At 36.9% G+C, this 17,314-nt stretch overlaps 1 protein-coding gene across 12 annotated transcripts in view; it reads right to left on the bottom strand.

The window, feature by feature from the left end:
- Positions 1–17,314, bottom strand: part of MYO9A (myosin IXA) — a 283,465-nt gene that overhangs the window by 138,019 nt on the left and 128,132 nt on the right. For all 12 annotated transcript variants that reach the window (XM_057541959.1, XM_057541957.1, XM_007197776.2 and 9 more), the window contains one exon: positions 10,511–10,630. In XM_057541959.1, the coding sequence (XP_057397942.1) occupies positions 10,511–10,630 (120 nt within the window). The remainder of the gene's footprint in view (positions 1–10,510; positions 10,631–17,314) is intronic.

Raw genomic sequence — 17,314 nt, 5'->3', positions numbered from 1 at the left:
CTACACTATCCAATACAGCAGGCACTAGCTATACATGGCCATTCAAACTTAAACTGATTTAATTAAAACTTCAGTTTTAAAATTTTTTAAAAACTTCAGGTGTTTAACAACCACATGTGGCTAGTGGCTACAGTTTTGAACAGCATAATTAGAGAACATTTCCACCCTCACAGAAAGTTCTGTTGAATGGTGCTGGACTCAAGCTTTATTAACTTCATTGCTCTTTTCAAAATACCAGCTTTTGGACGCCGCGCTCTTCTCAGCTGGTGACGCGCTGCAACAGCGGCTGCGGGCTGGGCCAGCCAACAGGTGGCAGATGTGACACGTGGCCACCGTGGCCGTGGCCTTCCACACAAACTTCAAATATGTGTGGCTGCGCCTGCTGGAGCGTCTGTTGCCGGGGCGCGTGCTGCACGCTGTCCTGGCCAAGGTGCTGTGTGACCAGGCACTCAGCGGGCCGGTGTACATCTCTGCCTGCTATTTCGGTATGAGTATTCTCCAGAAAAAGGATGACATATTTTTGGACTTCAGACAGAAATTCTGGAATACATATAAGAGTAGTCTGATGTACTGGCCATTTGTACAGCACCAGAGTGCAGACAGCAGGAGCAAGAAGAACTACAATCCTGCAGCCTGTGGAACAAAAACCACATTCACAGAAAGACACACAAGATGGAAAGGCAGAGGGCTATGTACCAGATGAAGGAACAAGATAAAACCCCAGAAAAACAACTACATGAAGTGGAGATAGGCAGCCTTCCAGAAAAAGAATTCAGAATAATGATAGTGAAGATGATCCAGGACCTCGGAAAAAAAATGGAGGCAAAGATCGAGAAGATGCAAGACATGTTTAACAAAGACCTAGAAGAATTAAAGAACAAACAAACAGAGATGAACAATACAATAACTGAAATGAAAACTACACTAGAAGGAATCAATAGCAGAATAACTGAGGCAGAAGAACAGAGAAGTGACCTGGAAGACAGAATGGTGGAATTCACTGCTGTGGAACACAATAAAGAAAAAAGAGTGAAAAGAAATGAAGACAGCCTAAGAGACCTCTGGGACAACATGAAACACAACAACATTCGCATATAGGGGTCCCAGAAGGAGAAGAGAGAGAGAAAGGACCCGAGAAAATATTTGAAGAGATTACAGTCAAAAACTTCCCTAACCTGGGAAAGGAAACAGTCACCCAAGTCCAGGAAGCACAGAGAGTCCCAGGCAGGATAAACCCAAGGAGAAACACGCCGAGACACACAGTAATCAAATTGACAAAAATTAAAGACAAAGAAAAATTACTGAAAGCAACAAGGGAAAAATGACAAATAACATACAAGGGAACTCCCATAAGGTAAACAACTGACTTCTCAGCAGAAGCTCCACAAGCCAGAAGAGAGTGGCATGACATATTTAAAGTGATGAAAGGGAAGAACCTACAACCAAGATTACTCTACCAGGCAAGGATCTCATTCAGATTCAGTGGAGAAATCAAAAGCTTTACAGACAAGCAAAAGCTAAGAGAATTCAGCACCACCAAACCAGCTCTACAACAAATGCTAAAGGAACTTCTCTAAGGAGGAAACACAAGAGAAGAAAAGGACCTACAAAAATAAACCCAAAACAATTAAGAAAATGGTCATAGGAACATACATATCGATAATTACCTTAAACGTGAATGGATTAAATGCTCCAACCAAAAGACACAGGCTTGCTGAATGGATACAAAAACAAGACCCATATATATGCTGTCTACAAGAGACCCACTTCAGACCTAGGGATACATACAGACTGAAAGTGAGGGGATGGAAAAAGATATTCCATGCAAATGGAAATCAAAAGAAAGCTGGAGTAGCAATACTCATATCAGATAAAATAGACTTTAAAATGAACAATGTTATAAGAGAAAAGGAAGGACACTACGTAATGATGAAGGGATCAATCCGAGAAGAAGATATAACAATCATAAATATATATGCACCCAACACAGGAGCACCTCAATACATAAGGCAACTGCTAACAGCTATAAAAGAGGAAATCGACAGTAACACAATAATAGTGGGGGCCTTTAACGCCTCACTTACACCAATGGACAGATCATCCAAAACGAAAATAAATAAGGAAACAGAAGCTTTGAATGACACAGTAAACCAGATAGATTTAATTGATATTTATAGGACATTCCATCCAAAAACAGCAGATTACACGTTCTTCTCAAGTGCGCACGGAACATTCTCCAGGATAGATCACATCTTGGGTCACAAATCAAGCCTCAGTAAATTTAAGAAAATTGAAATCATATCAAGCATCTTTTCTGACCACAACACTTTGAGATTAGAAATCAATTAATTACAGGGAAAAAAACGTAAAAAACACAAACACATGGTGGCTAAACAATATGTTACTAAATAACTGAGACATCACTGAAGAAATCAAAAAGGAAATCAAAAAATACCTGGAGACAAATGACAATGAAAGCACGATGATCCAAAACCTATGGGATACGGCAAAAGCAGTTCGAAGAGGCAAGTTTATAGCTATACAAGCCTACCTCAAGAAACAAGAAAAACCTCAAATAAACAATCTAACCTTACACCTAAAGGAACTAGAGAAAGAAGAACAAACAAAACCCAAAGTTAGCTGAAGGAAAGAAATCATAAAGATCAGAGCAGAAATAAATGACATAGAAACAAAGAAAACAATAGCAAAGATCAATAAAACTAAAAGCTGGTTCTTTGAGAAGATAAACAAAATTGACAAACCATTAGCCAGACTCATCAAGAAAAAGAGGGAGAGGACTCAAATCAATAAAATTAGAACTGAAAAAGGAGAAGTTACAATGGACGCCACAGAAATACAAAGCACCCTAAGAGACTACTACAAGCAACTCTATGCCAATAAAATGGACAACCTGGAAGAAATGGACAAATTCTTAGAAAGGTATAACCTTCCAAGACTGAACCAGGAAGAAGTAGAAAATATGAACAGACCAATCACAAGTAATGAAATGGAAACTGTGATTAAAAATCTTCCAACAAAGAAAAGTCCAGGACCAGATGGCTTCACAGGTGAATTCTATCAAACATTTAGAGAAGAGCTAACACCCATCCTTCTCAAACTCTTCCAAAAAATTGCAGAGGAAGGAACACTCCTAAACTCATTCTATGAGGCCACCATCACCCTGATACCAAAACCAGACAAAGATACTACAAAAAAAGAAAATGACAGACCAATATCACTGATGAATATAGATGTAAAAATCCTCAACAAAATACTCGCAAACAGAATCCAACAACACATTAAAAGGATCATACACCACGATCAAGTGGGATTTATCCCAGGGATGCAAGGATTCTTCAATATACACAAATCAATCAGTGTGATAAAACATATTAACAAATTGAAGAAGAAAAACCATATGATCATCTCAATAGATGCAGAAATAGCTTCTGACAAAATGCAACACCCATTTATGATAAAAACTCTCCAGAAAGTGGGCATAGAGGGAACCTACCTCAACATAATAAAGACCACATACAACAAACCCACAGCAAACATCATTCTCAATGGTGAAAAACTGAAAGCATTTCCTCTAAGATCAGGAACAAGACAAGGATGTCCACCCTCACCACTATTATTCAACATAGTTTTGGAAGTCCTAGCCATGGCAATCAGAGAAGAAAAAGAAATAAAAGGAATACAAATTGGAAAAGAAGAAGTAAAACTGTCACTGTTTGTAGATGACATGATACTATACATAGAGAATCTTAAAGATGCTATCAGAAAACTACTAGAGCTAATTAATGAGTTTGATAAAGTTGCAGGATACAAAATTAATGCACAGAAATCTCTTGCATTCCTATACACCAATGATGAAAAATCTGAAAGAGAAATTAAGGAAACACTGTCATTTACCATTGCAACAAAAAGAATAAAATACCTAGGAATAAACCTACCTGGGGAGACAAATGACCTGTATGCAGAAAACTATAAGACACTGATGAAAGAAATTAAAGAGGATACCAACAGATGGAGAGATATACCATGTTCTTGGATTGGAAGAGTCAATATTGTGAAAATGACTATACTACCCAAAGCAATCTACAGATTCAATGCAATCCCTATCAAATTACCAATGGCATTTTTTTACGGAACTAGAACAAATCATCTTAAAATTTGTATGGAGACACAAAAGACCCCGAATAGCCAAAGCAGTCTTGAGGGAAACAAGCGGAGCTGGAGGAATCAGACTCCCTGACTTCAGACTATACTACAAAGCTACAGTAATCCAGACAATATGGTACTGGCAGAAGAACAGAAATATAGATCAATGGAACAAGATAGAAAGCCCAGAGATAAACCCACGCACCTATGGTCAGATAATCTATGACAAAGGAGTCAAGGATATACCATGGAGAAAAGACAGTCTCTTCAATAAACGGTGCTGGGAAAACTGGACAGCTACATGTAAAAGAATGAAATTAGAACACTCCCTAACACCATACACAAAAATAAACTCAAAATGGATTCGAGACCTAAATGTAAGACCAGACACTATAAAACTCTTAGAGGAAAACATAGGAAGAACACTCTTTGACATAAATCACAGCAAGATCTTTTCTGATCCACCTCCTAGAGTAATGGAAATTAAAAACAAAAATAAACAAATGGGACCTAATGAAACTTCAAAGCTTTTGCACAGCAAAGGAAACCATAAACAAGACAAAAAGACAACCCTCAGGATGGGAGAAAATATTTGCAAACGAATCAACGGACAAAGGATTAATCTCCAAAATATATAAACAGCTCATGCAGCTCAATATTTTAAAAAAACAAACAACCCAATTCAAAAATGGGCAGAAGACCTAAATTGACATTTCTCCAAAGAAGACATACAGATGGCCAAGAAGCACATGAAAAGCTGCTCAACATCACTAATTATTAGAGAAATGCAAATCAAAACTACAATGAGGTATCACCTCACACCAGTTAGAATGGGCATCATCAGAAAATCTACAAACAGCAAATGCTGGAGGGGGTGTGGAGAAAAGGGAACCCTCTTGCACTGTTGGTGGGAATGTAAATTGATACAGCCCCTATGGAGAACAGTATGGAGGTTCCTTAAAAAGCTAAAAATAGAATTACCATATGATCCAGCAATCCCACTACTGGGCATATACCCAGAGAAAACCATAATTCAAAAAAACACATGCACCCCAATGTTCACTGCAGCACTATTTACAATAGCCAGGTCATGGAAGCAACCTAAATGTCCATGGACAGACGAATGGATAAAGAAGAGGTGGTACATATATACAATGGAATATTACTCAGCCATAAAAGGAACGAAACTGGGTCATTTGTAGAGATGTGGATGGATCTAGAGACTGTCATAGAGAGTGAAGTAAGTCAGAAAGAGAAAAACAAATATCGTATATTAACGCATATATGTGGAACCTAGAAAAATGGTACAGATGAACCGGTTTGCAGGGCAGAAATTGAAACACAGATGTAGAGAACAAACGTATGGACACCAATGGGGGAAAGTGGCGGGGGGCGTTGGGGGTTTGGTGGTGTGATGAATTGGGCCATTGGGATTGACATGCATACACTGATGTGTATAAAATTGATGACTAATAAGAGCCTGCTGTATAAAAAAAATAAATAAAACAAAACAAAACAAAAAACAAGAACAAAAAAACCCAAAATACCAGCTTTTGGTTTCCACTGATTTTCTCTACTGTTGGTCAGCTTCCTATTCAGTAATTTTAGCTCTAATAGGCCCTTCTTGTTGTAGCTTCTTAAAGTAAAAGCTTAGATCATTGATTTTTTACCTCATTTCTTTTCTTATATAAGGGTTTAAAGCTATCGGTTTTCTTCTAAGCACTTCTTTAGCTGCATTCCACAACTTGTAATATGCTGTGTTTCCGTTATCATTCAGACCAAAATATTTTCACGTTGCCCTTATAAATTTTTCTTTAACTTATAAGTTATTTATACATGTTATTTTCCAAATATGTGAGGATTTCTCAGATGTCTTTCTGTTATTGATTTCTATTTTAATTCCATTTTGGTCAGACAACATACTTTAAATTTTCAATCGTTTGTGCGACCATACTGATGCCTGAGGTCATGGACATTAGGGCAGGCACATCAGGATGGTGACAAGCCCTTGTCTGACAATTGCTGGTCCTTCATCTTGTTCAGGAACATCACAATCTCCATTGTCCCAAGAAGGTCAAAAGTATGGGTTTAAATTCAAGTGGCATTCTACTATTCCACCCTCTCTCTCTCTCTTCCCCCAGCATCTTATTCCTTCCCTTTTCCAGGGCTCCTGACCTTTGTGGAAGTGGGGCTTCAGCTCATGCTCCCAAGAACTCTAATTTTTCCCCACTCTTCTAATTTCCTCCCTGTAAATCTCAGAGAATAATCACTATAGAGAGAAGGTGGCAGCACCAAAAATGAAATGGAGGAGGAAAAGCCACAATACCTTTTATGTCTTAATCTCGAAGGTCACACATTGTCAGTTCTGCCACATTACATTTTAGAAGCAAATCACTAAGTACAGCACATGCCTTTTGAAGGGAGGAGTATCAAAAAATTTGTGGACACATTTTAAACCACCAGAACAGTGTCATAATTTTTACCCTAAATAATCATATATCTTTTAAAAGAACTAAGAGAGGGAAAGAAAATATGTATAGTCATTTATTTTTATACATATGTACTACCTCTGGTTTCTTTATTCCTTCCCATAACTCATGGATCAACAAACTAGAGTCCATGGGCCAAATCAAACCCACTGCCTATTTTTGCATGGCCTGAGAGCCAAGAATGGTTTTACATTTTTTTAATGGTTGAGGAAAAAAATCAAGGGAAGAATATTTTTGTGACATGTGAAAATTATATGGAATTTAAATTTCAGTGTCTATAATAAAATTTATTGGAATGTACCCATGATCATTTATTTATGTATTGTGTATATAGCTCCTTTCACAGCAGAATTGCGTTGTCTCAACAGACCATATGACCCACAAAGCCTAAAATATTTACCATCTGATCCTTTGCAGAAAAAGTTTATCAGCCTCTACTATACATCCAAATTACCATCTGGTGTCATTTGCTTTTAACCTAAAGAATTTCCATTATCATTTTTCATAGAACACATTACAGTGACAAATTCCCTCAGATTATCTGCTTATCTGAAAATATCTTTATTCCAGCTTCATTTTTGAAAGATACTTTTCCTAATTGATGATTGGACATTGTGGATAATACATTGTAACAACAATGAATTGTTATGTTTTCCTGCAGCCTTGATTTTTCTTCTAACAGACAATTAACTTGTCTGGACCCAAACTATAAATTAAGCAACTGCCTGAACATTGCTTTTGTTTTTGGGTCTTGAATTGTTTTGTTGGATTTTAATTATGATTTTTGGATATCTTTCAGCCTCCATTGCTTTTAATAAGAAGACAAGTGTTAACCATATCATTATAGGCAAACCTCATTTTATTGTACTTCACTTTATTGTGCTTTGCAGATACTGCATTTTTTTACAAATTGAAGATTTGTGGCAACCCGGTGTTGAGCACGTCTATCAGCACCATTTTTCCAACAGCATTTGCTCACATAGTGTCTCTGTGTCACATTTAGATAATACCTGCAGTATTTCAAAGTTTTCATTATTATAATATTTGTTATGGTGATCTGTGATCAGTGATCTTTGCTGTAACTACTACTCCCTGAAGGCTCGGACTATGGTTAGCATTTTTTAGCAATAAAGTATTTTTAAATTAAGGTATGTACATTGCTTTTTTCAACATAACGCTACTGCACACTTAACAGACTACAGTATAGTGTAAACATTACTTTTATATGCACCAGGAAACCAAAAAAATTCATGTGCCTCCCTTTATTGTGATATTTGCTTTATTGCAGTGATCTGGAACTGACTCTGAAATTGCTCTGAGGTATGCCTGTATTCCCCTGTATTTAATGTACCATATTTTCTCTGGGCTGCTTTCAAGATTTCCTTTCTATCTTTGGCATTTAGCAATTTGCCTATAATGTGTCTAGTTGTGGTTTTCTTTTGTATTGATTCTAGTTGGAGGTCATAGATTGTCTTGAATCTCCAAGCTAGTTTTTCTCAAACATGAGAAGTTTTCAGCCACTATTTCTTCCAATATTTTTCTGCTTCTTTCTCTCTCACCTCTACGTATGGGATTCCAACTTAAGGCAGTAGGAATTCAGCTATCCCCCAAGAGGAGCTATGCAGAGATACAAAAAGCCCTCAGTTAAAAAAAATCAGTAAACTTGCAAATCTCACCTACTGCAGTTGTGTCTTTCCAAGGTTATCTCCTATTTGGTTTGCATTGCTCTTTGACAGAGCTCCTATGGTCTCCCCTGAATACTCACAACAGTCAGCCAGGTATAGATGGCAGAATTCATACTCTAACTTTGAGTTTTAGCCTTTGGCAGCTCTCTCCATTCCAGGATTTTCCTCCTAAATTTCAAGCTTCTTTGCTACTCCTCAACTTTATCCTCTGACACTTCAAGCCAGTATGGTTGTGGTTTTCTGTCTCTGGAGCTATGGGAGTTAGGGAGAACCTTGTGCAAAAAGCCACAAATTCACAATTCTTACCCACTACTTAGTTACTTTAAAGAATAAACTCCCCACTAGTTTCTGTGCTTATTTTTGGTCTTTCGGGGTCTGTTAGTATTTTTCATCTCTTTTCCAGTGCTTTCAAATAATGTTACCTTACATTTTTTTCCAGGGTTTATCATTGTTACCTGTGGCAGGGTTCATTCACCTCACCAATTCACCACTACTATTACCTAAGGCTAGTAGTCCCCTGGTTTTATAAAAACAATCTCCCAAACTTGAATTTATCATTTTATATATTATAAAATTTTAATTATTGGCAGTACTATAATGGAAAATAAACTACCTAAAGTAATGGAAAAGCCCAACTTCCACAAATGTAGAAATAAATTTGCATGTGTACAATGTACAATATCCTCATGCAGCTGCTGCTGAAACTGGTGCCTTCCTATTCTACACCCATATATACCTAACTGGAATACAATTAGGCCTGGGGTTGTCAGGCTGAGAGTCATGAAAATCAACGAAGCAAATAAACTACTTGCAATTATTTAAAAGTTAAAAAGAATTAATTTAAGTTCCCTCCAAAAGATTTGTAGACTGCTTTCAATCATGTCCCATGGATTAAAAGATTAAGAAAAGGAAGATGGATATTTGGAATAAGTACTTGTATACATTTCAGAAACAGTAGCAATAGTTAAGAGCAACATTTGAAGATGTCTTTTTTAAATGAAATACTTACCTTTGTTCTTCTAAAATGAGAAAATATTTTAACAACATTTTTCAAAATGCATTACACATTTTCTGATACCAAGACAGCATAAGTAAGAACTGAAGAAAGAACCCACAACATTTGCTCTTAGGAATTCTACTTATATTCTCCTTTCACTGATAATTAAATACTAATATTCCATGGAATTTCAATCACAAAACTGTGAAGTTAGCAAAGTAAATCTGTGATTTGTAAAAAGCTCAGAACAGACTACATAAGTAATTTAGTCCATTATATGCAAATTGCTGAGTTAGGCTTTGAGTATTCTGAAGGATCCCTTTATTCTCACTATAGCAATAGCAGTAGCCAAACAACTGTTATCCCACAACAAGCAAAAGAACCATTTTCATGCAGAATGAGTACAACAAATAGAAAAGGAGAAAATGGAGACCAAGAGCATCTTTTTACACCAATTTTATTAAAAAACAAACAAACAAAAAAAAAAAACAAGAGAACACCCTCTATGATTCTGTCATTCTTCCTTAAGACAAAACATTAAGTGGTGGCTTTGTTCTAAATCTTACATGATAAAATCTGATAGGACTATAGTCAAACTAAGTGAATTTGCCAATGAAAGCAATATTGCTGATGTTAAAATTCAAGTGTAAATTAGCATAAAAATCAGCAGGAATTCTCAAGAGACAGAGGAAACTGTTGGCAGTGTTAGATATGTTAATTATCTTGATTGTGATGAGTTCATATATATGTCAAAACTTACCAAACTGTATGCTTTGGCATGCAGTTTACTCTACCTCAATTAGATTTCAATAAAGTTAAAAAAAAACAACAACAGGAAAAAATCATTATTCATTTTTACTCATAACTTGGATACTTTAAAAGTCAAAAGCAGAAACCAATTCAAAGTCTGTAACCAAGTATAATTAACAACTCAAGGATCACAAATAGTCATCCAAGTTAAAAGTCATCCAAGTTAAAAGAACAGGTATATCAACTTCTTCAAAAAAAAGAATGAAAGTCTCAATGGAAGTATCCTGAGACTCACTGGTCAAAGGATCATAGAGGTCGCATTGCCTAAGCTATTTATGTCCCACCCAGGTGTAGAATGCTCCTGGTTTCCATTTCCAAATGGATATGAGGACACAGAGTTTATTTATCAGGGTTTGCAGCCTTACTGTACTTCTCTTCCTTGCACCTCTGCAGAATCTCTAAGCTCCTCTGGTGGACTGGGTGTTGGAGAAAGCTAATACTATCCATACTTTTCAAAACTGCACATGGCGCTGTATCATCATGTCCTTAGGAAGCAAAAGAAAAACAAAAAATGGAGAAAAGAAAAAGACATTATATAAGCCCAAACCAATAGAGAATCAAGGACAATGCTGCCAACTATCTTAAGAGTAAATAAAAATGTATCAAGTAATTGGGGTTAAATGTGAATAATTTTTCCAATTAATTTGAGGAAATTACACAAAAACAATAGGAAAAAATAAAGGTCCTGTTCAGGTATTCAAAAGTATCCTTTTTCAGCACTCAAAGTGTTGTGAGTTAACATCATACTAAAAATTTTTAATTTAAAATACCAGGGAAATTTCAAAAACAATTGTATGGTGTCTTTTTTTTAATGGACTCATTTTTATCAGGTCTGAAATATAATTAGCACAGAGTTGGCAACAATGCAAGAAACACTGATGGAACCCCAAAGAGAAATATACCCAAAACAATTTACCGAAAGTTAAACGTTCACAAATCTCGCAATTAACCACACTTGTAGGAATTCCAAGTGTGTCAATGTTGAAAGAGTAGGAAGAAAAGCACTGTAGAGCAGGAAAACCCAGCAGCACTTCTGTACTTATAAATCTGAAAACAAAGCTGGAAAATCTGCCAGAATCAACTATTGGAAGGAAAGGAACGAGAGCACATTCAAGTAAGGACCAAAGCCCCAGATTAGTGCTACTGAAACAGTGAGACACTCGAGCAGTAAAGAGGGAAGGAAGATTGTACCATAAATATTAGGAATAAATGGATTTAAAAGAGAATTCAGGTTTTCCAGGTTTGGGAGGAGTCAAGTATCATTTACACAAGAACATCTCTAGAGTTAGGACATGAAGTTCAAATGTATGTAGGTTTGCCTTTAAAAAATAAAAGTGAATAGTTTAACAATAGATGGAGGCAAATTAAGCAACACATAATTATGAACTCAAGTTCCATTAGTACATATTTACTGTATAACTAGGAATAAGATACTATCTATGAATAGTTCTCAAGGCAGAATCATTTTAAAAGTTAAACAGAAGCAGAGTAATTCAAAGAGGTTTGCATGGTTTAACCAAACTATAATTCCTTAAACTGAATATCTACATTAAGAGAATAGGCATCCATGTTTTAGTTAAAGAGACAGAATCTCATGATACCATAACATCAGATTATAGATAGACAGATATAGAAACAGATATCTGATATAGATATAGATAGATATATCAGGCTTTTGTAAAATTAAAAAAAAACATTTCGTATCCTGTAATTAAAAAGTAAGCTAATAAAACACTATCTCATTTATCCAGTACAGAGAGTCCATAGCTGTACATGTTCAATGTTTCAAAAAGAGACAAGTATTATCAAGTTACCATCATTTCTTAGTCAAAAGATACCTCAATAAAAATATTCTATTCTCAATAATTCCCTCCTTCACAGCACTCTTGGTGGGGGAAGGAATGCTTAGGCTCAGATGAGGCTGCACTTGGTTAGTAACAGGGTGGGGCTAGGGGTTAGGGTAAGCCATCAGTTGAGGGGGACCATTTGAGGAAAAAACCACCTGGTGAGTTCTACTCATACTCCATCCAAATTGTAATTTTTTAAAGTTATCAACAGACTTTCAGGCCCTTCACAATAGCTAATGATACATTGTTAGTCAGAAATAATTTAAGAAGATTATGGTATTAAAGTGTTTTATATAGGAGTTCAGAATATTAAATATAGTAAATTATTATGTAATCTTCAATTAAAACTCGCTCAACTTGACTACAGCCTCTGTACTCAATTTTCTATTTTATCGAAATAAATTGTGGCAATGCCATTTGGATATGGGTAATTTTATATCTGTGACTGTTTTGTGTCTCACTGACTGTTTTGTGTCTCATCATCATACCTACAACTTAGGGTTTTGGTTTTTTTTTAACTTCTGTTCTTTCATTCTGCTTTCTATGCCTTCTTTTAACTCTTTAACAATTTTAATTTTATTTATTTATTTATTTATTTATTTTTTGGCTGTGCTGGGTCTTCGGTTCGTGCGAGGGCTTTCTCTAGCTGCGGCAAGTGGGGGCCACTCTTCATCGCGGTGCAGGGACCGCTCTTCATCGCGGTGCGCGGGCCTTTCACTATCGCGGCCCCTCCCGCTGCGGGGCACAGGCTCCAGACGCGCAGGCTCAGCAGCTGTGGCTCACGGGCCCAGCCGCTCCGCGGCACGTGGGATCCTCCCAGACCAGGGCTCGAACCCGTGTCTCCTGCATTAGCAGGCAGATTCTCAACCACTGCGCCACCAGGGAAGCCCCTCTTTAACAATTTTAAACACTGCTTTACAGACTATAATACTATTTCCAAACCTTAAAGTGATACTCCTCTCTGTTGTGTGTACCAACTCCCTGTCAAGGTGGTTTGGTTTCCTAGGATGGTTTTATAAGTACATTTTCAGTGGAGTCTCAAACTCTTAAAAGAGGTTTATTTAGTGTTTGCTTATGCTAAGTTCCTAGCCTAGTTTTCATAATTTCTTAGTTTGAGGTTATGCACCAAACAAACAGCATAAATCCTCTTGCATGGTGAAGAAGATACAGGGCACTAATTTTTTTAGGCAACTTTTTTTTCAAACTTTATCTAAGGCCTAACACATACTGATATGATTCTTCTTGTTCTTCTAGGCAAGGCCAACAGACAGAGTTTTACAATTATCTTTTCAGTGACAGAAAAGTTCAAGCTCTTTGAAGCTCCTACACCATATAAAACAGGGGCTCAATCCCAGCTCCACTGTATCATTCAAACCTGAAGCCATGTCTCTGATCCTATAATAGTTTCTATAATGCCAGCTCCCAGGCCTTAGGGCCATTTTTTTAAAGGTATATTTCACATACAGTAAACTCCACTAATCTCAAGTATACAGTTTGATGAGCTTAAACAAACAGTTATATCATATAATCCTCAATCAAGATACAGGACATTTCCATCACCTCAGCAAGTTATTTCATTCCCTTCCAGTAAATACCACCCCTACCCCTCCCAAAGTCAATCAAGTAATGATCCCAGGAGTGGGACTGCTGGATCACATGGTAATTCTATTTTTAGTTTTCTGAGGAACCTCCATATTGTTTTCCATAGTGGCTGTACCAACTTACATCCCCACCAACATTGTAGGAGTGTTCCTTTTCTCCATACCCTCTCCAACACTGTTATTTGTAGACTTTTTAATGATGGCCATTCTGACCGGTGTGAGGTGGTACCTCATTGTAGTTTTGATTTGCATTTCTCTAATAATTAGTGATGTTGAGCATCTTTTCAAGTGCCTACTGGCTATCTGTATGTCTTCTTTGGAGAAATGTCTATTAAGGTCTTCTGCCCATTTTTCGATTGGGTTGTTGTTTTGTTGTTGTTGAGTTGTATGAGCTGTTTGTATACTTTGGAGATTAAGTCTTTGTCTGTTGCATCACTTGCAAATATTTTCTCACATTCCACTGGTCGTCTTTTTGTTTTTTTATGGTTTCCTTTGCTGTGCAAAAGCTTGTAAGTTTGATTAGGTCCCATTTGTTTATTTTTGTTTTTACTTCTATTGCCTTGGGAGACTGATCTAAGAAAACATTGGTATGATTTATGTCAGAGAATGTTTTGCCTTTGCTCTCTTCTAGGAGTTTTATACTGTCATGTCTTATGTTTAAGTCTTTAAGACATTTTGAGTTTATTTTTGTGCATGGTGTGAGGGTGTGTTCTAACTTCACTGATTTACATGCAGCTGTCCAACTCTCCCAGCACCACTTGCTGAAGAGACTTTTTCCCATTTTATATTCTTGCCTCCTTTGTTGAAGATTAATTGACCACAGGTGTATGGGTTTACTTCTGGGCTCTCTATTCTGTACCATTGATCTGTATGCCTGTTTTTGTACCAATACCACATTGTTTTGATTACTCTAACTTTGTGGTATTGTCTGAAGTCTGGGAGAGTTATGCCTCCTGCTTTGTTTGTTTTTTTAAAATTAATTAATTAATTAATTAATATTTATTTTTGTCTGTGTTGTGTCTTCCTTGTTGCACATGGGCTTTCTCTAGTTGTGGTGAATGGGGGCCACCCTTTGCTGAAGTGCACGGGCCTCTCATTGCGGTGGCTTGTCTTTGTTGCAGAGCACAGGCTCGAGGCGTGCGGGCCCCAGTAGTTGTGGCACATGGGCTCAGCAGCTGTGGCTCATGGGCTCTAGAGTGCAGGATCAGTAGTTGTGGCACACAGGCTTAGTTGCTCTGCAGCATATGGGATCTTCCCAGACCAGGACTTGAACCTGTGTCCCCTGCACTGGCAGATGGATTCTTAATCACTATGTCCCCAGGGAAGTCCTCCTGCTTTGTATTTTTCCTCAGGATTGCTCTAGCAATTCTGGGTCTTTCATGGTTCCATATACATTTTTGGATATTTGTTCTAGTTCTGTGAAAAATGTCATGGGTAATTTGACAGGATCTCATTATATCTGTAGATTGCTTTGGGTAGTATTGCCATTTTAACTATATTAATTCTTCCAATCCAAGGGCATGGGGTATCTTTCCATTTCTTTGAATCCTCTTTTATTTCCTTTATTAATGTTTTATAGTTCTCAGTGTATAAGTCTTTCACCTCCTTGGTCAGTTTTATTCCTAGATACTTTTTTTTGGGTGCAATTTTAAAAGGTTTTTTGGGGTTTTTTTAAATTTATTTATTTATTTATTTTTGGTTGCACTGGGTCTTCGTTGCTGCACACAGGCTTTCTCTAGTTGTGGAGAGGGGAGCTACTCTTTGTTGTGGTGTGCAGGCTTCTCATTGCAGTGGCTTCTCTTGTTGTGGAGCACGGGTTCTAGGCGCATGGGCTTCAGTAGTTGTGACACAAGGGCTCAGGAGTTGTGGTTCACGGGCTCTAGAGTGCAGGCTCAGTAGTTGTGGCACACGGGCTTAGTTGCTCCATGGCATGTGGGATCTCCCCAGACCAGGGCTTAAACCTGTGTCCCCTGCAATGGCAGGAAGATTCTTATCCACTGCGCCACCAGGGAAGTCCCTTCACTCTCTTAATAGTATCCTTTGAGGCACAAAAGTTTTTAATTTTGATGAAGTCTAATTTATCCATTTTTTCTTTGGTTGCTTGTGCTTTATACCTAATCCTGTCATACCTAGGAATCCACTGCCTAATCCAAACTGGGAAATGTGAATCCTCCAATTTTTGTCCTTCTTGCATTTCTGGATTCCTTTACATATCAATTTTAGGATTAGCTTGTCAATATCTGCATAAAGGTAGCTGTGGTTTTGACAGGACTACGCTGAATCTGTAGATCCAGTATTGCCATCTTAACTATGCCTTCCAATGCATAAACATATAATATCTTTCCATTTATTGCAGTATTCTTTAAGTTTTCTCAACAATACTTTGTAGTTTCAGTGAACAAGTCTTGCAATTCTTTTGTTAAATTTATTAGTAAGAATTTTATACTTGTTGGTGCTCTTGTAACTGAAGCGCCAACTTAATTCTGTTTTCAGGTTGTTTACTGTTAATGTCTAGAAATACAACCGATTTTGCATATTGACGTTGTGTCTTGCAACTTGAGCTCATTTTTTATCTCTAGTAGAGTTTTTTTGTAGATTCCTTAGGAAATTTTACACAAAATATGTCATCTACAAACAAAATGGTTTCTTCCTTTCCAATTTGGATGTCTTTTATTTCTTTTTCTTGCCTGATTACTCTTACCAGGATTTCCAGGACAATGATAAATAGAAGAGGTGAAAACAGATATCCTGTCTTGTTTCTGATCTTAAGGGAAAAGTATTCAGTCATTCACCATCAAGAATTATATAAGCTTTGGATTTTTCACAGGTCCCCTTATCAGATTGAGGAAGTCCCCTTCTATTGCTAATTTGTTCAGCATTTTTATGATGAAAAATATGAAAAGGTATTCGTGTCTGTCAGGTGCCTCTTCTCTGTCTATTGAGGTGATGATCTGATTTTTGCCCTTTAGTCTATCAGTGTGGTGTATTACATTGATTTGAGTTTTCTAAGGTGAACCAACCTTGCATTCCTGGGTAAATTCCACTAGATAATGGTGTAAAATACTTTTTACATATTGCTGGACTCAGTTTGCAAGGATTTTGTTGAGGATTTTTGTTGAGGGATATTGGTTTGTGGTTTTCATTTTTGTGATGTCTTATCTGGTATGCTGGTAATACTGGCCTCACAGATTGAGAATGAAAGTATTCCCTTATCGTCTATGTTTTTGGAAGAGTTTATAAAGGATTGGTGTTAATTCTTCATTAAGTATTTGATAAAATTTATCAGTGAATTCACTGTTCCTTGGTTTGTGGGAAGATTTTTTTTCATAACTAATTCAATCTCTTTTCTTGTAACAGGCCTTTTCAGACTTTCTATTTCTTCTGGAGTCAGTATAGGCTGTTAGCATATTTCTAGGAATTTTTCCATTTCCACTAGGTTCTAATTTGTTGACATACAACTGTTAATAGTATTATAATCCTTTTTATTTCCATCAGTTCAGCAGCAACACCCCCCTTTCTTTCCCCAAATTAGTAATTTGAGTCTCCTCTCTCCTCTTCTTGGTCTGCCTACCTCAAGGTTTGTCAATTTCATTTACCTTTTTAAAGAAGTACCTTTCAGTTTTATTTGTTTTCTTTATTGTTTTCTACTCTCTATTTTATTTACTTCAGATCTACTCTTTATTATGTCCTTCCTACTGCTTGCTTTGGGTTTAGTTTTCCC

The sequence above is a fragment of the Balaenoptera acutorostrata genome, chromosome 3 (genome assembly GCF_949987535.1).
Source record: "Balaenoptera acutorostrata chromosome 3, mBalAcu1.1, whole genome shotgun sequence".
Lineage (NCBI taxonomy): Eukaryota > Metazoa > Chordata > Mammalia > Artiodactyla > Balaenopteridae > Balaenoptera > Balaenoptera acutorostrata.
The sequence above is the reverse complement of the archived record's forward strand: the minus strand, read 5'-3'. Positions and strand labels throughout refer to the sequence as shown.